This window comes from Pleurodeles waltl, chromosome 3_1 (assembly GCF_031143425.1).
Source record: "Pleurodeles waltl isolate 20211129_DDA chromosome 3_1, aPleWal1.hap1.20221129, whole genome shotgun sequence".
NCBI lineage: Eukaryota > Metazoa > Chordata > Amphibia > Caudata > Salamandridae > Pleurodeles > Pleurodeles waltl.
Genome location: NC_090440.1, coordinates 251,087,624 through 251,114,343, shown reverse-complemented (window position 1 = coordinate 251,114,343; position 26,720 = coordinate 251,087,624). Strand labels below are relative to the sequence as shown.

General features: G+C 45.0%; 1 protein-coding gene across 1 annotated transcript in view; it reads right to left on the bottom strand.

The window, feature by feature from the left end:
* The window catches only part of LOC138284002 (sulfotransferase 1B1-like), a 408,412-nt gene that overhangs the window by 257,025 nt on the left and 124,667 nt on the right, over positions 1–26,720 (bottom strand). Inside the window, exon 2 of the mRNA XM_069222336.1 lies at positions 8,824–8,952. Within this exon, the coding sequence (XP_069078437.1) occupies positions 8,824–8,952 (129 nt within the window). The remainder of the gene's footprint in view (positions 1–8,823; positions 8,953–26,720) is intronic.

Sequence of the window (26,720 nt, the reverse complement as noted above, 5' to 3'; positions counted from 1 at the left end):
CTACCAAAAAAAGAAAAACTTAGCTATTAGACTGCCCACACAATACCCCAGCAAAAACAAAAAAAATTAAGTTACACTTTATGTTATAGTTTAAATTATTACTAAATGTCTAACTTTAAAAGCAAACTAATATACAATATGAAGTATGGCAATATTTGAATAGTTAATATTTAAAACTTCACTTAGTAATTAATTACATTAATACTGAAGTATTTATCGTAAAAAATGTTCACTTAACCTCGATATTCCCATCTTTGATAAGTTTATGTTCACAATATTTATTACCATTAATATTTTGAATTTGACATTCAGGATACACATTACCATGGCATTGACTGAAGTTAGAGTTAGTATTTCAGAGATAAAGGGACAGGAGCTGATTTGGCAAAGTGAATGGGTAGATTGAGATTCTTCATGTTGAGTTTGAGAATACGAAGGTCATCGAGGAGGAAGGGCAGCAAGTCCACGGCCTTGTCTAGGTTTTCAAAGCAGTTATGATTCATTGTGTAATAGTCTGCCAATTCTCACAACACATTCTACAGACAAACAATATCCAAAAACTCCAGCATAACTCTGAAGAGAAGACTAAGCTCAGCAGAAAGTTCATCAGTGTTGCAATGTGTATTGGACATGGGCGAAGGTGTAACTACCATAGGCACAGCAGGTGAAGTGGTACCATGGACCAGACTCCTGTGGGGCCAATTGAACCCTGATAATGCTGTATTTTATTACCCAAACAGCTGTCTAAGGGATATTTTCATTCCTTGTACCACGCCCCAAGGCATACTTCCTACTATGCTGCACATGGGCCATTTTAACTTCTGAAAGTCCCAGGCAGGACGCTCATCATACAATTCAGTGTCTCTTTCAGTGCACACAGTACATTCTCTGAGCTTCTGCACAGTCCTGCTGAGCAACTCTGTTAAACCTGCCTCCTATTTTTGGGACATCCTCGGATTGTTGGCTTTCTGTTGATTATCCCATTTTTGTTGGCATTAGGACTTTTTCCCTGCCAGCGAGTGATAAAGTTGCTGAGCTCTCTCCCACAAATATAGTACAATTGGCGTCTACCTGTTTGGTACATTTATTTTCCTTGTTAGTACCTAGTAAATGGCACTACATGCATGCAGGGCCTGTAAAATACAAGCTTATAGTGGCCATGGAACATTCATTTTGACACCCACTAAAGTAACCTTCCAGAATGTGTCTCAGACCTGCTATTGTACTACAGTACAGCTTTAAACTGCCATTTCGACCTGGCAAAATAAACCTTTTTGCGAAGCCTAAATATTCCTTTTTAATACTTAAAAGTAACCTCTAGGTACATCCTAAAGGCTCAGAGGGCAGGCTGCATTGTATTTAAAAAATAGGGATAGTGTGTTAAATTTTACATATTCTGGCAGTGAAAAGTTGCCTTACACTGTTCTAAAGACTATGGCCCTCATTAGAAGTCTGGCGGTCTTAAGACCGCCAGACTAATGGTGGTGGTCGGACTGTTGCATTCATGGCGGTCCGATCACCAGATTGCAAACCTGGCAGCCGGACCACCAGGGGACTGCCAACACTGACAGAAACATGGTTCCTGATGGGGTGGCGGCAGTCGGAGTCATTGTCAGCCACAGCAGCACTGAAATCAGCATCACCATACTGATCATGAGTCCTCTTTCTGCCAGCCTTTTCATGGTGGGAGCCGATGCCAATGCCGTGGCACTGTTTCTGCTGGTCTGACCATCTGAAACGTAATAATACGATGTTTCTGTCGGTCAGCCCGGTGGAAACATCATAATACGACTGGGGGAAGGCTGCTGGCATGATAGCAGCCTCCTACCTGGGACTTTGAAGGTCAGAAAATTCTGATCACCGAAGTCATAATAAGGCCCTATCTTTCCTATTGACTAACCCCGGGTTACTATTTTACAATTAATAAGTGCTAACTTTGAATTGACAGCAGATAAAGATATGCTGTTTAGACTCAAATCTAATAAGGATTTATAGAGTGCAACCACTCACCCGTAAGGGTCTCAAGGTGCTGAGGGGGTTTGTCCTTGTGCTGGTGTGCCTCAGCATTGGCCTAAGGGAGCAGAGGCCAATACCGTGGCACTGTTTCCGCCAGTCTGACTGATGAAAACATCATAATATGATGTTTCTGCAGTTAACCCGGTGGAAACATCGTAATATGAATGAGGGGAGAGGCTGCCGGTAGGACAGCAGCCTCCTACCCACGAGTTTGGCGGTCAGATAATTCTGACCATCAAAGTCGTAATGAGGCCCTATTTTTCCTATTGACTAACACTGGGTTTCCATATTGCAATTAACTGAACTTCAGTTGAAGAGCCTTCCTGAATTGAGGTAGAGATGGTGACTGTCTGAGGTGCAGGGGCAGGGCCCTGTATGCGTGGATGAGGAGTTTGAAGATAATTCTTTTCTTGATAGGAAGCTAGTGGAGGTCTCTTAAGTGATTGGAGATGTGTTTGCCGCGAGGAATGTCCAGGATGAGTTTGGCTGAGGCATTTTGAATGTGCTGTAGTTTTCTTCAGGTTCTTCTGGGTGGTGCCGGAACACAGGGCGTTGCCACAATCGAGTCTTCTGGCATGGTTTACGGTTCTGCAGCAGTCCTTTGGGATCCCTTTGTAGATTTTCCGAAGGAGTTGGAGTGTGGGAAAACAGGAGGATGCGACTGAGTTGACTTGGCAGGTCATGGTGAGCGATGAGTCCAGGATGAAGCTGAGGTTGTGTGCATGGTTTGTTGACCGGGGGCGTTGCCGCAGGCGGATGGCCACCAGGGTTCATCCCAGGCTGATATGGAGGGTCCCAGGTTGAGGTTCTTGGTCTTGTCAGACTTGAGCTTGAGGCAGCTGTCCTTCATCCAGGCGGTGACAGCTTCCATCCAGTTGAGGAAATTCTTCTTGGCAGTTGCAGGGTTTTCAGTCAATCAGATGATCAGTTGAGTATCATTGGCGTAGGAGACGATGTTCAGCCTGTGGTTCATGATGATAGATGCGAGCGGGCCATGTAGATGTTGAAGAGTATGGGGCTCCTGGGAGGAGCTCTGTGGAACTCCGCAGCTGATTTCCATAGGTTCTGATAGGTAAGGTGGGAGTCTGACTCTCTGTCTTCTGCCAGACAGGAAGGAGCATATCCATCGTAGGGCCTTTCTGCGGATGTCAGCTGCGTGGAGTCTGGAGCATTGGGTGAGGTGCGAGACCATGTCCATGGTGGCCGATAGATCCAGTAGGATGAGGGCTGCTGTATGGTCATGGTCGAGCGGATGTCATCTGTGGTGGCCAGGAGGGAGGTCTCGGTGCTGTGGCTGCTCCTGAAAACTGATTGGGAGATGTCCAGAATGTTGCTCTCCTCTATCTGCTTACAGAGCTGAGCATTGATGGCCTTTTCAATTACCTTGGCTGTGAAAGGCAGCAGAGAGATGGGGCAGTAATTCTTGAGGTCTAGCGGGTCGGCCGTGGTTTTCTACAGCAGTGGGCCAATCTCAAATTGAATGTCATTTAAAATCCTCTTTAATAGTAAAGTCAGATTTTAAGTTACAATTCTGAGAACGCCATTTTAAAAAAGTTGGCATTTTCTTCTCCTAACAATTATTGTGCCTTCTGCCAGTATCCTGGGTCACATAGCTGTGAATGGTCTGCTGGTGGGGTTTGTGTATTGTTTCCAGAAAGTAATATAGGGGGGGTTAGATTTCAACAGTATGAGCCATACTGGTAGGATGAATGGGAGAGGCTGTACTCAGCCTCACTCACATTTGGTAGAGCTGCCTCCTATACACACAAATGAGTCTAGGCCCACCCTGTCTTTTTCCTCCCCAGACAGTTTGTAGCCTTAGAAGGGGAAGGGGAAGAACTTTCCAGAACCAGATGTGGGAAGTAGGATAGAAAGTCCCTCCACAAAAGACTGGCAAAAGTGTATTAACATAGGACCTCTTGAGCTATTCATCAGAACACTCATGGACCTATGCAAATTACAGAAGATGGACTGTCGTGCTCATGAGGACTGTGTTGCTGTCTGAGAAGGAAAACAGGACCTGCTTACCTTCATCCTAGGCTAACGTAAGTGAGAGAAATTGGTTTGTTGGTTGGCTGGGATGTGAGCCCTGGTCAAGCAACAGCCACAATCCCTTGCAGAGTGATCTACAGAATTTCACTAAATTAATCTGCCTGTAAACCTGGGTAGCTTGTTACAAAAAGCAGTCATGCTTAACTTAGAGGAAATTTGTAAAGTATTTACGCAGCACACATACAATAATAAAGTGTAAGCCCAACACAACCAATTTGGAAATATAGAAAACATTTTATTACAATATTTGACATCAAATCAACAATACCCAATCAGTAGGACAGAAGCTATGATTTTTTAAAGTTTTTAGTAAAAGCTAGTGACTAAAACATCAAAGCTTCACGTGCGGACATCTAGTCACACAAGATCAGGCCCACGTCGAAAAATATACCAGATCGCAATGGAGCACCATTCAGATACACAAAGTAAATTGGGCCAGGTCAGCACAAACCTTCAGACTTAGAAGAAATTCAGGGAAATTCTGAGAAGGTAAGGTTCACAGGACAAGACTGCAGGAAGTGTCTGAGGAGGGAGTATCATTGTCAGATTGCCATGGGTCAAAGATGCAGTGAAGATTTCCAAGTTCAGACTTAGGCCCTCATTTTGACATTGGGGGTAGAAACCGCCTACTGCTGCAGTGACAGCCTCCAAAATACCGTCACCATGGCTACCATCTGTCCACCATGTTATGATCAATGCCAGACTTCCGCCACAAGAAGGGCGGAAATCTGGCAGTGATCATACTGGTGGACGGTAGTAAGCTGGTGCTGCTACCACCAGCACTGCCATGCCAGTTGAACGCCACCAGCCGTATCATGACCTGTGATGCGGCCTGAAGGTGTCCTGCTGGCGGGCACTGCTGGTGGTAGCAGCGCCCTTTCCCGTTCCCTGCCGGAAGACCTCCCCGACAAAGGTAAGTCGGCTTCCGATAGGGGAGGAAGCGTTGTGTGTGTGTTTCTGGTTATGTGCATGAATGTGTGAGTGGGTGTGTGTGAATGCATCTGTGTGTGTTGTGTTGTTTGCGTGGTTGTATGCGTGTGAGTGAATGCATGTAAGAATGGTGAAGTGAGTGGGTGTCTGCATGTCAGTGTGATTGTGTGTAAGAATGCGTGCGTGCATGTCTGGAAGTATGTGTGTATGAAGGGGTGTATGTCAGTGTGAGTGATTGGGTGTATGCATGGTGCGTGTCTGTGGGTGTATTTGTGTATAGGGGGTGGTGGGGAGTGTGAGGATCGGAGGGGAAGTGAGAATAAGAGGGGGGTGGGGTTGAGGATCAGAGAGTGGGGAGTTTGGGTGGAGAGGGGGTGGGACGTCTGGTGAGTGGTGGAGATTGACATCTCCGGCCCAGCAGCTGATACCCACATGGAGTGAAGAAGTGGTGGTATGTACCGCCAGCATGTTGGCGATCATACCGCCACAGTAACACTCACCATCGGGGTCATAATGACCCCCGTAGTCTCTGAAATGGAACTAAAAAATCTCCAGCAGGTTGAAGCAGAAGGCTGCAGCTGATGACAATTCCACAAGGCCGGATACTCCTTTAGCAAAGGACTGTTGAAAAAGATTTGCTATTGCAGAGAAGAACATAGTGTGAGAAGCTGCAAAGACAATCCGACAAGTGTTGCACCTCAGGTGGATAGGCAAGCACATTTCTCCTGGTCTTCTCCTGGTTCTCAAAAACATTTTGGCCCAAAAGTGTTTCCAAAACTCAGTTTTGAATTTTGACAATCTGGGCACCTTTAACACCATTTCCAAGGATCCAGGACTGGAGGTCACCTCTTGGAAGTGTCAGGACTTACTGAAGCTGGGTCCATGTGCGAGTTCAAAATGGAAGAAGCCATGTGTGTCCCTGTGGCTCTGAATAGTAGGCCAGCAAACTAGCACTTGTGAGTAACTCTGGATGTCCTGGAACAGATGAAGGTCCATTCCTTACACCCAGGCAGAAGGGAGCAGAACAGCAGAGCAATAAGGTAGCAACCCAGCAGGGTAGCAGTCCTTCAGGGCAGCAGTCCTCCCAACAGCACAGCAGTCCTTCCTGATATAGTATCCACAGGTCCAGAAGTGTACTAAAGAGTGGATTTGAAGGTCTGATTTTTATACCCTGGTGCCATTCTTCAGGAAGGTGGAAAAAGCTTCTAGAAAGGTTCTTCGAACTGCATGAAATGTCCTCCCGCTCCTGCCCTAGCTCCAAGCTGGCGGCTGCAGTGGCAATGAAGGATCATTAGGACCTTTGAGTGGAGGCAGAACACTGACTATTCAGTTGCAAGTGGGGCTGTGCTCAGCTCTGCCCCCCCATACTGCCAGCAGGTGGCCCATTCAGGTACACCTAATCCCTTTTTATGTGACTGTCTGCGAAGAATTAACAAAGTCTAAATGTCAGCTACACCCAGTCATGTGGCCCAAGACAGGCTGTAGGCACAAAGGGTTAAGGGCAGGAAATACCAACTTTCTAAAAGTGCCATTTTCAAAATTGTAATAAAAAATCCAACTGTACCATTAAAGAGGATTTATTATTAACATTTCATAGATACCAAGAGGTATCCCATGAGTAACAAGGTCATGACTGATTTGCATATGGCTGGGTTCAACTTGGGGTGGCATAGTGAGCAAAAGAATGATGGATTAAACCCAGATCTGTGACTGGGGATGAGTGTTTGCATAGTTCAGCACTCCATCCATTGTCCTTTTGTGTTGCTAAAGTTGCCCTACATGGGAAGGGTATGCCCAGACGTGGGTCCCGTTCTCACTGTGCCACTGGATTCAAACTAGCTTGGCTGATGAAGGGTGATACCCAGAAACTGGTCCTAGAATGCTTGTTTCCATTCCAGGGAGAACCTGGCCTTGCAGTTCGGGCTGGACTGTTCCCATGAGGAACAGGGTCAAGATTGACTTGCATATGGCTGGGTTCAACCTGGGGTGGCATAGTGAGCAAAAGAACGATGGATTAAACCCAGATCTGTGACTCGGGGTGAGTGTTTGCATTGTTCAGTATTCCGTCCATCATCTTTTTGTGTTGTATTCTTTAAGTAGGACAACCCTGGTCCCTGTATCCTACCTGTGTGCCATTGCGGTTGGCCTGAACTTAAGGCTTTCCCCTGGTCGAGTAGGGCCAGATGACTATGAGTGGCGCTTTGTGCTTTTTAGCCCCTATATTCTCTTAAAAACTTTAACACTGAGGCCCATATTTATAATTTTTGATGCAAATCAGCGCTTGGGCAGATTTGCATCAAAAAAATTACCGCCAGCTAACACCATTCCAGCATGCTAGCCGGCCGCCTTATTTATGGAATGACGTTAGCGGGCGCTGCGGCCTGGTTTGCGTCAAAATAAATTACTCAAACCGGGTGGCAGAGGAGTAGGGAAGAATGCGGGTTGTGCGTCAAAGAATGGTGCAAGTCAGGTTAGAGTAAAAAATATTGACTCTAACCTGACTTGCACCATTTGTTGACGCACAACCCCCATGGAAATGACTACTGTCTTAGCAAAGACAGGAGTCATGCCCCAATGGCCATGCCAAGGGCACTTCTGTCCCCAGGGCATGGCCATTGGGCACAGTGGCATGTAAGGGGGCCCAAGTTAGGGCCCCCATGCCACTTAAAATAAATTTTAAAAAAATACTTACCTGCACTCACCATAGATGGGTCCCCCCATCCATGGGTGTCCTCCAGGGGTGGGCTAGGGTGGCAGGGGGTGTCCCTGGGTGCAGGGAAGGGCACCTGTGGACTGCTTCCAAGGTCTTCCACCATGGAAAAGAGTCCACAGGTCCCTTAACGCCTACCCTGACCCAGGTGTTAATTTTTGACGCACATCAGGATTTATGTCACTTTCCGGCTCCGCCTCCCAGCCGTGCGCCATTTTTGCCCGGTTGGATAAATATGGCGCACAGGTGTTTAAGTCATGTTTTGGATGGGAACGCCTACCTTGCATGTCATTAATGCAAGGCAGGTTCACGCATCCAGAAAATTACACACACTGGGAAATTCTGACGTTTGCGGGGTCGGGCGTCAAAGTACAAATATGTTCCTAGTGTTGCGCCGAATTTTCGTAAAAAAAAATGATGCTAAACCTGCGCAAGCAGAGTATAAATATGCCCCCGAATATCTCTGTTTCTACTAATTGGAATTTTGTTGTTGTTATGCCATTTTAATTATTAACATTTATTTTATTTATTTATTTCTAAATTGGTTTGGGATTATTATTGTGTTGTGTTGTCACTTTATTACTGTTTGTGTGCTGTATAAATACTTTACACATTGCCTGGAAGTTATGCCTGACTGCTTTTTGCCAAGCTACCACATTGTTCAGCACAGGTTAATTTAGTGACTTTTGTGATGCACCCTGACAAGGATTGGGGTTATTGCCTGAGTGGGGCTTCTACCCCCTCTACCAACAGCCTATTTTTGTTTTTGAAACTCCTACAAAAACAGCTGGCATTTGTGTGCTCATGTGTCCAATATGTGCTAGTCCCTGTGATTTGCCATCATGGCACTCGGTTGCAGGTGCACTATTCCAATGTGGGTCTAAAAATGTTTAAGGGCAAGTAAATATATATTTTTAACATTGTGGTCCACTAAAGACATGTTTTGCAGAAGGAGGTTTGATCTTGGTGTCTTGTGCTGTGAAGCGGTGACTTGTCGCTCTTTGTTTTCCAAGATGGGCATCTACCAAAAATTATAACCCATGTGCATGTTACAGTCTTCACAAATTTCATAAAACTGTGGCCCAGTCCCTGTATTGTATGGTTGTTGGGCTTACCTGTTTCCATTGCTTGTCCCACAGCAGATTCTAAAAGAACAACACGACTGTAAATAGCATCTCTCTGGCATTTTTTAATATCCTTATCGTTAAGTGTTAAATCAATAATCTCACTCATCCATGTGGTCCCTGTAAAAAGTTCAAAGAAACATCAGGAGGATGACACACATATCTTCATAAAGTTAGAATTTTGCAAATGAAATGGAAACAACAGAGAAATTACATTCAGATTAGCTAATGAATGCCTTCCATCAGCTGTCATGGTGTCAACATTCAACGCTGGTTCTAGGTATAAAATTAGTAAAACAATGTATTAATCAATAGCAAGGATGAGTACATTGCAAATGTTTCCCTATGGTTACATTTTATATGCACAAAAGACATATACATCAACAGCAAAAACGTAACCTTTCAATGTGCTACAAAGTTCAGATGTAAAAAACACACTTCAAAAGGCAAAGATTTGGTGCCATAAAAAATATAACACTGTCCAGTAGAAAATACCTTCAGGTAGGCATTCATGAACTGTAGGGTTATAAGGCACCAAGATGAAGGTCTTACTGTTTCCTCCCTGACTAAGAAGCTGGTTTGTAATGCAACCAAAAGAGATTTGTGCGGCACAAGGCTTTACTCATGGCCACAAATTGGCCAATACCCAAAGTCTCCACAAATGCACCACCATTACCAGCTAAAAACAAAGGGAATCAGAAGGATCTTGTGATTTGGCACCACGGAGCAGACACGTGTGACAACTGTATTGCATTGTAATTGCATCTATAGCACTAACTACCCTGTTGAAGCTCTTTGTGCCAAGTGACAACTACTCCTGAAGCCATTGTAAATGATTAATCCAGTCGTTAGTGGTGGTTAGTTGGATTAGTCGTGTGCTCTCAAGGAAACTTTGAGAAAGAACAATGGTTTTCACAGGCTCTAACCCGGAACGTTAGGCGCAAGATGTGCTTCAAAATCTTCAATTGTTCAATTAATTTTAAATTCAACCGAGGAAATTGCAAAACCAAACAGGAGAACAGTTTTTTAGCAATTCATTATTCATTTTATACTGTTTTGATATTCACGTTATACTCTTCCAATACAACACAATTTTGGGGAAATTGTACAAGTTCTTTTGTGCAGATCCAGTGCTCACAATTAGATAAAAAAAACATGCATCACATAAAAAGATAAATGACTCCATCAAAATCCTTTGTACAATATTAATGGAATCTGTATGAATCTATTGTTGACTACGTTTTGACCTTCTGTACTATCAGGTCATCATCAGGACAGGGCACAAGCATCCAGTATCGATAAGGATGAGAGTGGAGTCAATGCTAAACACTGAGCGGGTAGACGGACCTCTATCTGACCCTAGTCTGTATTGTCTGACAAGGAGATGTCCAACACGTAGACTCGACTACTGTCTAAGGGGCAGCTATTCTAAAATTCAAGAAAGGCTTCAAGGGGGAGGGGGCGTGGCTAGCCGGCCATGATGGCAGACGTGTAAACTGCCAGCTCTGTATTGACCTACAACTAACCCTGCCAAATCTCCCCTGTTGCGCGCCTTCTGCCCTAAGTACTGAAGGCACAGGACAACAGAAGGGTTTTGGGGCATTTTGGCAGGCAACCCCAAACTACTGCCTGACCCTGGTGCCTGTGGCTGCGGAAGCCTGAACTGTCTTTGACTTCCCTCCACCTTTCTTGTCACCTTGGAAGTAGCAACGTTGCTGTGTGGTATTCACCTTTTCTTGACTTACACAGTTTGGGTGGCTGGTAGTTGTTGGGTTGCTCTGGGGAAGGTCAGTTGAGATATTTCTCTCTTTTTGTTGTCCTTTTCTGTCTCCGGAGTGCAGCTACAATATGGGGGAGATGTGGGGTGGGGAGTTAATTGGAAATAGCCTTTGCTGGTTTGCTGAGTAGCAGTTTCTCTGGCTCACACATTACACACCTACAAATTGATAACATGGAATGTACATAGCTTGGGCACAGTGACCAAAGAGCATACAATCCTGACATACCTTAAAAGTCTGGGGGTGCTTGTTGCCCTACTTCAGGAGACACACCTCACTCTTGTGGAGGCCAGCCACCTCCAATGGAGGTGGTGGGGTCAACTTCATGCTACTACATACTCGGCCTATGCAAGGGGGACCTTGATATGGTTGCGGGGTGGGGTTCCCTTTGATGCTACCACGATTGATATTGGTAAAGATAGCTGTTATATCTTAGTGGAGAGGTGATTCTGTGGCCACCTGTGATCCTCGGTAGAGTCTACATGCCACAACAAGAACAGGTCTTATCCTTTCACACTCTGCCAGCACAGCTCGCTCACTTGATGGGGGACCCATACCTCATTGGTGATGATTTTAATTATGTCCTTGATGTGGACTTAGACCATTTCACTCCTCCGCTCCCAGGGGGCACAGCTTATAGAGTAGCTGCTGACCTGACTGCTTGGCTCACTCACTGGGACATGGAGGACCCTTGGCAAACCCAGTGGACCCATGGGTAAACTGGCAGCACTGTCACGCTCAGCCTTACACAATGGTCTTCCAGGCTCTCGGAGAATATAAGAATGTCATCGCTCAGGTTAATTATTCTCACAAGACCAGATAGTGCCTCACTGATAGCATTTTGGAAGACCTCGGCAACCAAGGAAATGCCAAAGCTTAGTCTTTTAGAACATTGGAGGCCCACATGGGTGGAGAACATGGTGATATTGTGGCTCTCTGAAGCAAGTTCAAGCTGGTGGAAACTGGAGTTCAGGTCTATCTTTGAAAAACACTTAGGTCCATTGAAGTCCACCGCTATATCCTCAATGGTGGGAGTTATATGTCTCTGATGATGGGCAACGACACATCAGGGCAGCAGCAGTGCTTCACTGGAGTCAAAGGCCAGATGCCACGCTCTCCGGTCCTCAACTGTAACTGTAGATTAGGTGCACACAAGGAAGGAGAAGGCCAGGGATGAAGACACAGGAAGGGACCTGACCCTTGGCAGTCTCAAAGACAAGGTTGTGCTCTTCTCATCACCAATGTAGTGCAGGGTGGGCACCCTCGGGGTGCAAGTAGATTCATTGTATTGTAGAGGCTGGGTGGCTTTCTACAGTAGCTATACCAACTTCAAACAATGTTGCACCTTTTTCATTCCCCATGCTGGATCGCCATGCTGCCACATCGTGGGGTGAGTGATTGTACACCAGCTCATCCCCAGTACAAACCCCTTAAGGCAGGAGTGTCCAGCCCTTTTAATCAGCAAGGTCACCTGCCTGGTAACGGCTGTGTTGGATGGGCAAGGGGTGGGGGTTAGAACGGGCACTATAGAGGGGCTGCATCATTACGTGTCCGGCACGAAACTACAGTGTGAGCATTTAAATCATTCCATTTTCTCACACTTCCACAGGCACCTCACTGATGTCAAATACAGTTAATTAATATCTTTGAAATCACAGACGTTGCACTGCATCAGCCTTTGGTATAGTTAGGCACATTTAGATTAATAAAATCATTGTCAACTTTTATTCCTACTTCTATGTTTTGCAGGAGCTTGCTCATGCTTTTCAGAATCTAGTAAGACTGATCAGATGACATAATAACAGGAGTGGGAAAGCAGGATAGTAAAATCGCTTTTGCAATGCAATAGGTCTTGCATTTTCTTGAGTTAGAGCTATTGGCATTGTAAATTCAGAACTAGACCTTTCTTGCCACATAAATTGGTCAACGCCTGTATCATAATTTCATCTTTTCCTGCCATTTTTGGTGGTTACTGGCTGCTACTGATATTGGAAATCACAAGTCCTTGAGGAGAGAAGAGAAGATGACTGCACTATCTCGCTTTGTGTAAATATCCGAACAGAAGTTTGAAAATAAGGCTGGAAATGTATTTTCTTTTTATTTTAATAGAATGAAATGTTTTGAAAGCATTCTTGCCTCGCCAAGCAGCCTGAGAAGATTTATGGCCCCAATAGAGGAGATAAGCAAAAGCTCTGTGTGCGAAATCATGAGTGCTGGCAGGGAGGGGCCCTGGAGAGTGAGACTGAGATGTGATGCGAGGCAAAGCAAGTTTCACATCATTGCTTCAAGGTTTAGCTACATTCTACCCAAAGGGGCATACTGTGGCTTTCATGAGCAGTGAGCTAAAAGACCGGGTGTTTCTTTTGTAAAATAAGCTTATTTTAGGAGCCAGAGGTAAACAAGGACTGCACTGGAATAAAGCCAAAATAAATGTCAGCGACATGGGACGAGATGGAAGGAACGGAATGCTGCAATAAAACGTAGGCAGCTAACAGCCTAAAATACCCATATTGAAAGGGGAGAAACAAAGAATTAACAAAAATAGTCCATCACATCAACAGATAAAGAAACCAAACTGAAAAAAAACAGTAGTTGGTCACTGCTCTGAAACAGAAAAAAGAGGGAGAAAAAGGCAAAACTGACCACTAGTGAGCTAGAATTTTTAAAGGACACTGAAACCAACAAATAAGATTGCTTTAAGCCATAGGAAGTATACTAAAAGTATACACAAGGTTGAACGCTTACACTCAACATAAAAAGGTTTTGAGTAATTCATTTTGTCTTTTTCTTTTACCTGGACTCAGTTCTGATGACTGAGGAGAACATGGGTGCCAATAAGCCGTGAGGACGCAGGCTGTCTTGCTTCAGCAAGCCAGCAGCATACCTGCTGTGTACTTCCCTGGATGGTACAACTGTCCCTAAATACTAGTCACCTGTGCTACATGTGATTGTTAGAAAACATGAGACAGCTGTAGAAACAAATGGCGGGAGAAGGAAGCAATTTAAAGGCCTCCTCAAGATGGAATATTCAATTGAAGGTTCCGGGATTACCTCAGTAAGCCCATCATAAAATATGAAAGAAGGAAACCTTGCCACAAAACAATAAAAAGGTGTAAGAAAATGTGGCAAGGGTTGCTCCATTTACCAACAAGCATTGGCAACGCCAAAAGGTCTCACTTCTGAAAGCTATTTATCAATGATCTTTAGGCATGCTGAAAATATTTTTTAAAAAGCTGTATGGCTCACTCAGCGCTAATGCACTTTTTTTATAAATTAAAAAAAACAGGAAGGGGGTTGGGACGAGGCAACATGGAGGGATGGCAGTAGAGGGTGTGTAGTGACAATGGAGAAGCACTGGACAAAGGAGTTTAAGTGGGAGGAGCTAGGCTCACAAATGGACAATGGAAGGGAAGGGCTGAGAATGCAAACGGACAGTGGAGGATGGCCGGAAGGAGCTGAGGACGCAAATGGACAATGGAGGGTGGGAAAGTAAATGGAAAATGGAGGGCAGGTGGGAGGGGGTGGAGCAGCAAAATTACAACAAAGAGCAGGTAGGAGAGGATGGAGAACGAAGGTGAGAATGGAGGGTGGGCGGGAAGCACTGTGTTAGCATGCTGACAATGGAGGGCTAGGACAGCAACACTGCAATAGCACTACTAATTTACCATTCCTTAATTACTTTAGCCTGTGTTTTGTACTTATTTTGTTATGGTACTTATTTTGTTATGGTGAAAACTGAAAAAACAACATATAGGGCAGAATCAGTATTCTTGTTTAGTTCATAATTGTTTTGTGCTGCTGGAACACACTTTCACTGCTGATTTGTGGCTGCACGCGTGTTTACACTTTTGCTGGCATTTTGTTGTTCTACTTTTCATGGTATGTTGCTTGTTGAGTGTACAGTGCTTGAATGTCTGTCTGTCTGTCAGGCTTACTTTGTAGACTATAAAGCATTTTATCAACTAAAACAGGACTCTGGAGAAGTGTCAATCTTTCAAGAAGGATCACCAACTGTGACCCAAGTTTCGGCACACAAAATGGTAAGCCAGAGACTACTTCCAATGTATAAATGGTTTTGCACATTCTGTAGAAAGGAGATGTTGTTTTTAGGTTTTGCTTGCACAGCCATTGTGCTTTGCTTATGAAATCTATTGTATTGTATTTAATATAAATCGTAAAAGGGGCATACATCCTGCCCATTGTTTACTATGCTCTTCATTGGTTCCTGTGCTTGCATTTACTTTACCTCTGTTTCTATTGGCTGTAGCACTATTTCCTGCATTCACCAAAGCTTGATCCTGTGGTGTTTGCTCTTATCAGTGTCCCCCTGTCCAAGTACAGTGTTCATGCTCTTTGGTTTTTGAACTTCCTTCTTTTGAATGCACTCTCCTTTTTAAAGTGTAATAGCTATGCCTGAACTTTTTCATTTAAAGCCTAACAACTTTATCAGCAAAACTGAGTACATGTGTGCAATATGTGACGGTTCTCCAAGCCAGCCACCCTCTCTCTATGTTCACCACTGTCTTAACCACTCCCTCCACCTTCCTGGACTGACGGTCTGCTGCACTCTGTTTTCCATTGATGTGCTTTTATGTTTTTGCTGGATTGGGTTTGGGGAGCCCGTTTTATGGCAAAAATCAATGCTTTCAACTCGCAGCTCTGGCAGGTCTCCAGGTACCAGCACTGATACGCCTCTGAAGGTGTGATGAAATCAGTAAGTTTAGCTGTAAATATCAGGCTACCCTCAGCTCCGAGAGTCCAGCGCACCAGCAACTACCGCTGGAAACCAGCAGGAAAACTTCTCAAGGAATTTAGCAGCTCATCAAAATCCGCCTCCTTCTCTACACTGAGGGAGGGCTGCGGATGAGATTTCAGAGTGGCTGATATGCTATTGTTAGCGCATCTGACCTTATTTGGTTTCTTATTGTTAGATTATAAGGGGACGCATTAGAGGTTCGATGGACCTTTTGACTGCGCTTAGAGTAGTCCCCACCATAAGACTCAGTTCCAATGCAAATCAAGCAATACCAATCAATAACATCAATAACCTTGGGAGTCAATATTTTCCATGCACCATGACCCCTTGGCCATGAATAATCACACCTTTATGTAAAAGTGAAAATGTTTATTTCCCTATATCAACAATGCTAATACCACGTAACTTAGTCTCAAAATCAAATGATAACCATACAGAAACAATACTGGTTGACCGAATCTTCTAAAGAATCTCAAATTTCAAAGCTTGGATCACTACGCATTCTAAAGTTACAGTACAAGTCAATAGCAAGAATAACTGTGCAACAGAAATGGCATACATTTAGATTCAGTGAAGAAAAGACATCAAATGTTGTTAATATTTAGCAGGCATCAATCATGGAGTATCCTAACCAGCCTTCTGATTAGAATGGCATGTTTGGGCTTCATGCAAAACAATTTAGTCAACACAAATTTAGAAAACCTCTAACTATGGCTCTATAAAAATTAGTGGTTGCTACCTAAAAAAAAAAGCAAATAGACACAGCAATCAGTAACATAGTCCTATAAGTTGCCTCAGTTTGGTTCAGCAAGCTGCGACTGTCTTCGCCAATTGGACATCTGTTAGGTCTGCAAAGCATCGGGACTCAGCAATAAAGTTCGAGATAAAAATATCTCAGGAACGGACGTAATAGAATGTCGCTTCTCGATAAAGATTTAGGAAAAAGTGCGCTCTCTGCTCTCGTAGCAGTCTGGGTAAGTTAGATTCCTCAAAAACTACTTCCCATGTTGCTATTGGTCAAAGAATCATACGTTTACATTTAGTCCAATGAAAGTAGAACCTCAAATCTAACAATTTACTAAATCGTCGTTCACATGTCAATGATTGGTTCCTCTTCTCCTGTTCCCGTCGTTGGGCTGGTCAGGTAACACATTTGTATCATCTTATACACTAGTCAGTACATCCATTGTTAGTTCCTGGGAACGTCACCTTTACACACAATAGTTTACAAAGTATCAGTAGCTAGTACAACAGATTCTAGCAAGCAGTTCTCATGGGAAAGAATTTTAGCAATTAGTATTCAGTCAATGCAATGGAAAATTACAATTTAATTCACGAAGCAGCCATTTTATGATTCATATAAGCAATGCAACTTTAGGGGAAAAAAGGGATGACTGGGGCTGTAACCCTTCCAGCCCTTTAAGTAAATTCAATCGACTGCATTATATTGCCAAACACTGCCCCCACCAAAAAACATAAAAATTATTTTGTCTGACTACATGGCTAATAACAACGTTCCAATTCATCAGACACCAAAACCTCTTTCGAAGTACAGTGTATGTGGTAATTTGTTAATGAAAACTAGGAAGGGGGCACTGTACAGGTTCTGAACGTTGCTGACGTCTTAGCGATACTGAGAGGACACGTCTTGTTGTGTTGCTTAAGTGGACTGGTTTCTCACCAAGAGAGATGATAGGGGCGTTGAGGGAGAAATGTACGTGATATTCTCCGAAAGACAGAATCTACCAAGGCTTCCGATTTTTTAACAATATGTACAAGCTGTGTTTGTACAATGGCTCTGATTTACAGTTATTTTTATTTTAACTTCTATTGAAATCCTGACATGGTACTGGGACAGGATGGTGAATCTAAAGCAACCATGGCAACATTTATAATATCATCTCTCCTGCTGAAAATGAGAATCATTTACTCTCTCCAGGTTTGTTTGGGGGCTGGTCTCACATGAATAATTTCATTTTAACATTGGCAAAAGGTGCATTTTGCAACACATTTTTCCATACATAGTGGGTAAACATCATATGTTTTTCAGACAGCTCTGAAGAGCAGCATCCTAATAATTCAATCAATTCAAACTGATTATCCCTTTCCCTCCGTTTATCATATATGTGCCTACAAGAAATCAGTCTGTACAACATAAGTACAGGATTCACAATATCGGTGAACAGACGTGCCTTCCAGATAATTTCCAGTTGAGAATTCCCACAAAAATAATGTCAGGAAAAAAAGAAAAAAAACATATAGGGGGTAATTACGACCCTGGCGGTGAGCAATAATGTGGTGGTATGTACCGCCAAGAGGCTGGCGGTAATTACTGCCACATTAAGTCAACGGTGGGTTGGCTGAAGCCAACCGCCCATGTACCACTCCAACCGCCACGGCGGTAACAGCCGCCGGGCTGGAGATATCCATCTCCAGCCCGGAGGCCGCCATTGTTCCACCTGCGGGATTTTGACCCCGCCTACCACCATGGCGGAAGGCTATATCAGTGACAGGAAATTCTTTCCCTGTCACTGATAAGGGTCTCCCCCCTACCTCTTCAGTTACGCTCCCACCCCCCATCTTTCCAGTTACCCCCTACATCCACACCCCTACACACACCACACACGCATACACACACTCATTCACACATACATACACTAATGTATAGATCCAATCACACACACATCCACACACACTTCCAAACATACACGCAGACATGCATTCACATTTCACAACATACACACACTCACACGTCCGTACATGCACACACGCATTCAACACTAAACACACACATTCACCCCCCCACACACACACAACACCCCCCACCCCTGTCAGCGACCCGACTTACCTGGATCCAGGGGGTCCTCCAGAAGGAGACAGAATGGGGTGCTGCTACCACCAGCAACACCCACCAGCAGAACACCGCCAGGGCGTATTATTTCTCATAATACGGCTGCCAGCGGTCTACTGGTGTGGCGCTGCTGGTGGTAGCAGCGCCACCTTTCCGCCATCCGCCGGCATGGCCACAGCTGGATTTCCGCCATTCTGGTGGCAGAAATCTGGCTGTGGTCATAATATGGCGGGCGGCTGGTAGACGCGGCGAAGGTCTTTTGGTGGCCGTCGCCACGGTGGGAGGCGTTTTTTACCACCAAAGTTATAATTAGGGCCATAATGTACAAGGAAAGACAATACCCATCACCGCGCGTTGGATAACTGACCTTCAAAAACCATGTGACAGAAAATTAAATGCAATGAGATTTGTCAATTCAAATAGTTGATTGATGCCATTATATGCAATTGTGCTACTTTTGTTTTTCAAATGTTAGTCGAATGCTCATATCAATAAAATCTGTCTGCTTAAAAGCTCCAAGATGCCACGATTAACATGATATGAAGTTCCAAGTTATCTGGACGAGTTCTTATTGTTGAAATGTCTTAGGATACACTATTCAAACACAATAGGAGTGCCCATTGTGCCAGGAGGGTGCTCACTGTGCAAGAGGGTGGCACATTTTCCAGGGAGATACACATTATTTGATAGGGCTGCACGCAGTGCCAAAGCTTATCTTTGTTCCTGGGGAATGCACATTGTACAAAGACGACTCTTTATGCCAGGTCTTTGGTTGCACTGGTGAGTGATAACTCTGCCAGGGTTCTGGCTACCTATCAGAACTATGGCTCCTGAGGGTATGCCATGGAAGTCAAAGCTGATTCTCAGTGTGTGAAGACTACTGATCATCTGTCAGACTGGTGCATGGGGTGCCATGATTGGTGGCAAGATTGTAGACCACCAGCTTAATCCCTCAGGAAGGAGGGCTATCTCTCTAGTTAAATGCATTGCAGAGATGCTAAGTTTCCACACTGCTGCTCTAAGGCACAGGTTGTTAGTATGGCAGCTTCCAGAGTGCCTGAATAAAGAAGATATCAACCTGCACTTTCCAGTTTGCCCTAGCACGAAAATAATGCCCACAGGTAGCAGCAATATTATCAATGGCCGTAGAGCCATGTTTTCCAATCTTCTTAGAACCACAACATACTTTTTAGTGCTACAAACTATCGCAACCCACCTAGCTTTAATAGACATGAGGTAAACAATGTTTCAATGTAACTAAAGTATTGTGTGTTTGCGCTTTGTTATTCATAGGCAACACATCTTCAATGGAAATGGTCACTAAATTGCACTGGCATAGTATTTTATTGCTAAAACTATACTGCACAAAAATTATAGTGTGAGTGAATCTGCTTTCAGTGAATATTTATCTGTGCATCACAGACGCCTTGTGCCCACCTCGAAGGTTTCACCCCTTGCCTCCTCTCTTTGGACATCCTCTTCACTGTGAAACTGGCACCCAGCCTCACACCAACATGACATTGCATTTTCAGGTCAGTACGGCCAGCCACCAGGACAACAATAACACATGCACATGTCGGGTCACTCCACTGACATCGCTGCTGCAGTGTCTGTACTGCAGACAGTGGGAGAATGTGGTGGCTGGAATCTTCTTCTCCCACTCACATGTTGCAGTTTAAGCTGCAGAAAACACACTCCCCTTCCATTGCTTATTGTGTGTTTGAGGAAGGAGTACATGTTCTCTCCTTCTCCTGTCTTTGCACTTCATATTCTCAGCTCTGTAAGGTTTGGGTGCTTCCAACACATGAGTAGCATTTACTTTACAGGCCCTTGGCACATGTAGTACACTTTACTAGGGACTTATAAGTAAATAAAATATGCCAATTGGGGATGAACCAATGTTACCATATTTAAGGGAGAGAGCATATGCACTTTAGCACTAGTTAGCAGTGTTAAAGCGTGCAGACTCCTAAAACCAGCACAAACAGTGTCAGAAAAGTAGAGGGAGGTAGGCACAAATTTGGGGGATGACCACCCTGAGGCTGTCAGGTCTCACACCTACCAAATGCACCTACTTGCCCGGCCCAATCCTTCCATTTTAGTTCATGTAAGTCACCCCTATGGTATACCCTAGCAAGCCCAAAGGGCAGGGTGCAGTGTATTAAAAAAGTTGGACATGTACTATTACGTTTAATATGTCCTGGGACTGAAAAACTATTCAATTCATTTTTCACTACAGCAAGACATACCTCTCCCATAGGTTACCACTGGAATCGCCTTGATACTGGTTTTAAGTGTCATTTCCAATTGGGAAAGATAGTAATTTGGAGGTTGGTATCTCTGGACTCACAATTTAAAATCACAACTGATGGTGAAGTCAGATTTGAAATAAGTCTGAAAATGCCTCTTTGACAAAGTTGTCATTTTCTTACTTTAACCTCTCTGTGCCTCTGCCTGTCTCTGAAAACATGTCTAGGCTGGGTGACAGCTGGGCTGTGTGCATTGCCTCTAGACAGTCACACACAAAATGAGCGCCCCTCACCTGGCTGATGGGTCTACCAGGGCAGGATGGGAGGGAGGAGTTGACACTTGCACCTGAATGGAGCTGTGCCTGTCCCTACACAAAGAGCTGCATAACACCTGTAGAGTGTCTCCAGCAAGGGAAGGAAGAGCAGGGACCTTGTGCACTTCAAAGGCCTCTCTTTGAAGTCTCCTCCACTTCAAAGGCACAACTGGTTATGAGCAATGGACCCCAAACAACACGAAATCAGTACACTTCTGGATATGAGGAGATTCTGTGAGGAAGAAGGACTGGTGTGTGTCATGACGGACAGCCACTCTGCTGAGCTGCTTTGCTGTGCTGTCCTGCTGCCTATTGATTGTGAGTGAGAAGAACTAGACTAATCTCTCCACATCCTCTAAAGAACTTGTGACTCCAAGGGCTTGTTGGCTTGTCAGCTGTTTTGAAGTCTCAGGGCCCACAAGTACTTCCTAAAACTCTGTTCAGCTGTTGGACTCTGCCAACTGTGAGTCCTGTCCTGCCAACAGGTGCCAATCCAGCCCTGGGCCTTGAAGGAGGACTCCTAAACAGTTTTTCTGCAAAAATCAACACTTCAATGCCATTGCTCCAATCGGAATTGCTGCATCCTCCCTCAACATGAAGCACTGCTGCTGCTGCTGAGGTCGAGGGCTCTACATCGCTGACCGGGTGGCTCAGGATTGACGTAACCCCACTATCCCCAGTGCATCGTCTTCGCATCGCTGGCTGCATGGCTCGATGATGACGCATTGCCTTCATTCGAGGGGTTCGATGCTGACCCTCGAGGACATCGCTTCGGCTACTGCACGGCTCAACGATGATGAATCCCCTGGACTGGACAGATAGGAACTGACGCATCACCTTCACATTGCCTCCTCAATGCCAAAGTGACCCTCGATCCAAAGTACTTTTCAGCTGACCCTGCATGTGTTCTGTAGCTGGTCTGCCCTCCTTCACAGTAGGCCTGAACTTTGGATTTAACCTGGTCAAGTAACCGTTTACTGCTATTGATTTCAAGGCACTATTGCAGTTTATTCTTTAAAAAGTACGATCTTGGGTACTACTTATTGGACTTTTGTCTTTTTGGTCTTGTTTTATTCATCAAAATGTTCTTTATTTTTCTAAACTGGTATAAAGTCTTTTTGTGGTGTTTTCACCGTGCTACTGTAATGTCAGTGTTATACGAATACTTTACACATTGTCTCTTATGTGAAGCCTGACTTCTCTGTGCCAAGCTATCAGAGGGTGAACCCATGTTAATTTAGGGTGTGTATCTGACGTTCTCTGACTAGGATTGTTGTCCCTACTTGGACAGGGTTCATACCTCTGTCAACTAGAGATACAATTTCTAACTTAACCATTCTGAGTGAAAAGCAGACAAGTGATATGAAGTGTTAAAGACAAACAAAGAGATGACAGCTATACATATAAATGTCTTTATTTTTAAAAGAAGATGATGTCAGCCAACTTTAAGACAGTTCTTTCTGCTTTTCAGTCTTTGAGACAGGCGTGTGGAAGGGAATTTGTTTGCTTATTTTACACTACCATTAATGTCATTTATGTCTTCGCTGACTGGCTAGCCGCTGCAGTCCCATCCCCTGGGATGTTTTAAGAGTGTCAGTGAAGTAATGAAACAAGTTACTTCTTATGTTAAAACTTCTTTGTAGATCTTTGACACTTACCTTATCGGAAACTTGCCCATCCATTTCATTCTTCTCGATTGTAATTTTCAAGACCAATGCTGTGTCTCATTGGGTGCCAAGGAGGAGCCAGAAACATGATCCCCCCACCCCCAGGGCATTACGGTCGAGTGGCACTGGCCTAGGCACTGCACACCTTCATTGGTGGCCTGCAGGTGGGTGGGGCTAAGGAAGGATTTTAAGCATAGGCTCTTTGGCCATCATCACAACCAGAGGCAGGTCAGTCAAGTAGTTTTATCATCAGTCAGGGTAGGCCAAGGAACTTCCAATTATAATTTGTGGGGCGAAGAGGGCTTTAGGCAGGTAGTGTCAGGATTAGCTGTATGGCTAAAATGAACAGTGTAGTTCAAGCACTGAAAGTGTTCTAATAATACTGTAGGGAGGATATGATCAAGGCAGGGGGTTTTGGAATAGGCTTGGGTGGCTTTGAAAGGCTGAAGCGTGTGGCTGCAGCAGTGATGGCTTGTTCACCAATGCATTTATAAAGAAAAAGGCTAAAAGAGGCTTGTGAGTGGCTAATGAACAAAAGGCATGGGCTGGTGACTCTTCAATTCATGATGTTAATTAAGGAAAATGCTGCTCACCTTGGGGCATGACAGGAGTCTCTTTTGTCACACGAGGGGCTGCAAGATTGTGCCAGCAAAAAGGGAGCTCTTTCAGGGAGCGAGTCTTTTGCAAGGGGGAGGTGTTAGCACCCTTTAAGGCCTCAGGCAGGTGTAGTCACAGGGCATGGACAGCAGAAGGTTTTTATTTAAGCAACAGTGGACAACACACCTTGCTCGTTAGAGGAAAGAACACTAGCCATTCCCAAGATGGCAGCACCAATTGGAATTTGTGGGGAACTTATTATTATATCAGATTCAGAGCCTGAGGATACATGTTTAGGGACAGAGAGTATATGCTCAGAGAAGGGAGTGGACATTATGCAGCATAAGTCAATAGTTTCTGCTGTTATTGCATAGGGGCCAATCCTAGTGATGCATAGGCAGAAGTCACCGGTTAGCAATAAAGTGAAGAGATGAAAGGTTGACAACCAGGATGTGACCTTCACTAAAGTGCATAATTTTTTCTTTTAGGGGGCATAAGCAAGTACTGTGGAATTGAATATGGACCAATCACAAGGGGCAGTTTGAGGGCAAGAATCCAACAGGAAAGTGAGTATTGGTATCAGGATATTTTTATGGTGAAGAGAGGAGACAACCTGAAGCTGATGGAGAGGTCACTGGTTATGAGACACCATTCAAGCCTGGCAGTTTGTGTGAGATGGCATCTTCAAGGCTGACAGGTGAGGCCAGCAATGGTATCTTGCCCTCAGTCAAAATCAATGTTGTTTGTGGGCACAGGCTGAAAAGATGAAAGGGTCTGAAAGGGTCTGAAAGGACCATCCTGGCATCGCAGCAGCAACAATTGGAAGAATACCTGGATGATGGTGGAATTGGCTAAGGAGAGTTACACAGTACTAACACAGGGGTAAATGTGGTGGTGGATGCATTGCAAGATACGAGTGAGGTGGTTTTGGACTATGAGGAGAAGAAAGATTCATTGGAAGAGGGTAAAATGGTAGATGATTGGAGGACTGATGGAGGTATTGAGAACGGTATTGTTGATGGGACGGGATTAACAAATGTCAGACGTTTAGTGTTTTTTAGAAGCCTGGGGTGTATGGCACACTTTCCAATGATTTCCCAGCACAGGTCAAGCTTTTTTAAGAAGGAGTCACACCATCATTTGAAATTAGGTAAGGAAGTCAAGTTGATTGGAGATAATGCTAAAGGTTTTTAGAATGGGCAAAAGGTTTTGATGTTTGTGTCAGTAGGTTTTAGACCTGACAGCCTTACGGTGGTCACCCCTAACTTTTTGCCTGCCTCCCTCCACTTTTGAGATACTGTTGTTGCTGGTTTTTAGAATCTGCGCACTTTACCACTGTTAACCATTGCTAAAGTGCATATGCTCTCTCCCTTGAAACATGATAACATTGGATCACACCCAATTGGGCTATTTAATTTACTTATAAGTCCCTAGTAGAGCGCACTATATGTGCCGAGGGCCTGTAGATTAAAAGCTACTAATGGGCCTGCAGCACTGATTGTAGCCTATTAACCCTGTCTCAGTCCTGCCATTGCAAGGCCTGTGCGTACAGTTTCACTGCCAATTCAACTTGGCATTTAAAAGTACTTGCCAAGCCTAAAGCTTCCCTTTTTCTACATATAGGTCACCCCTAAGGTGTGCCCTAGGTAACCCATAGGGCAGGGTGCTGTGTGGGTAAAAGGCAGGACATGTACCTGTATAGTTTACATGTCCTGGTAGTGTAAAACTCCTAAATTCGTTTTTACACTACTATGAGGCCTGCTCCCTTCATAGGCTAACATTGGAGCTGCCCTCATACATTGTTTGAGTGGTAACTGCTGATCTGAAAGGAGTAAGAAGGTCAGATTTAGTGTGGCCAGAATGGTAATGCAAAATCCTGCTGACTGGTGAAGTTGGATTTAATATTACTATTTAAGAAATGCCACTTTTAGAAAGTGAGCATTTCTCTGCACTTAAATCTTTCTGTGCCTTACAATCCACGTCTGGCTGGGTTTAGTTGAAGGCTCCTTCTGCATTGACTCAGACACACCCCAAACACAGGATTCTCAGCCTCACTCGCATGCATCTGCATTTTGATTATGTCTTCCTGGGCTGGGAGGGTGGAGGGCCTGCACTCACACAAAGAACTGCCACACCCCCTGCTGGGACCCTGGCAGACAGGATTGAACTGAAAGGGGACCTGGTGCACTTCTTAGTCACTCTTTGAAGTCTGCCCCACTTCAAAGGCACATTTGGGTATAAAAACAGGGCCTCTGTCGTACCACATCAGGCACTTCCTGGAGAAGAAACCTGAACCAGAACCTGCACCCTGACAAGAAGAACTGCTGGCTGCCTGAAGGACTCACCTGACTGCTTTCTGAAGAGGACTTCTGCTTTGCTGTTGCCCTGCTGTCTTGCTGCTCTCTTGCCTTGCTGCAGAAGTGCTCTCCAAGGGTTTGGATAGAGCTTGCCTCCTGTTCCCTGAAGTCTCAGGGCCAAAAAGACTTCTCTCCTGCAGCTGAAAGCCCCATGCGGCGAAATTTCAACTGACCCCCTGCCAAGAACGACGCACAGCCTGCTCATGGTGAAAATTGCACTGCACACCGAGTCCGGATAGACGCAGCCTGACTTCGCAAACAGAAGATCGATGCAGTGCCAGCGCCCCAACCGGAACTTCAACACACTAGTGTCACGCCGCGGCTCCTACGGCGGCCGCGGGCTCGGGTCGCCGCAGCACGGCATTCCCTTCATGCCGCGGCTTGTGTGCGAGCCTCGGGAGAGGCCGCGGCCGGCACACAGGCCGCGGGGGAAGCCGCGGCTTGCGCGCAAGCCGCGGGGAGTTCAAGAGGCCTGGTCAGGGGTCGCGGCACTCACCGCGCCCCTTTCTTTAAGTTCTGCCGCAAAGGCAGATGTGGCAGGGCTTGAGACCCCGAGTGGGTTTCAGGCCTGACCGCGCATAGCGCATTTAGTGCGCTTTACATCAAGTCTTCCTGTACCAATGAATTAATCATCTGCTCACCACTTACCAATGTCTCCAGGCAAAAGCCGAACCCTTGCACATGGTGGTGTTTTTATGCCTGCCTTTTCCTTTCTCAGCATGCTGCCCACTTCCTCTCTTCCCAGCATGCATTGTTTTTCTTTGTTTGGACGCATGTACCTGATTCACTATTATACTCTTTTCCCCAATCCAAGATGGTGGTGTTTCTACTTCCTGTTTCCTACTTCCGGTCTAGAGGTATATAAGGGGAATTCAGCTGCTTGTTCATTGCGTTGCAACACTCCTTGGTGGTAGTCACGCTCTGACTGGTTTCTTCCTGTGAATCCAGTATTTCCTGACCTGTCTTCGTTTCCAGTCTTCCTGTACTCCGGATCTTCAGTTCTAACGCCTTGGTGTCCTCCTTTTGTTTCAGGGAGTTCCTGTTGGAGGTTTTTTACCCTACTGGGGTTTTTCCTCTGGGACTCCTTCTGGAGGGCACGGACTGTAGTGGCTTGCTATTGTCAAACAGCACCGTGGCTACCGGAAGGGGTCGCCCCTACCTCGGCCAGAGCAGAACCTGCCGGAACCGGGGTCGTTCCCCAACTCTTCTCAACTTCGACGGTAAGCCCATTGAAAACCGTGACAACTAGGGCGACAAATGCAAAAAGAACAAATGATGGATGGAATGCTGAACAATGTCAAACATTCACCCCCAGTCAC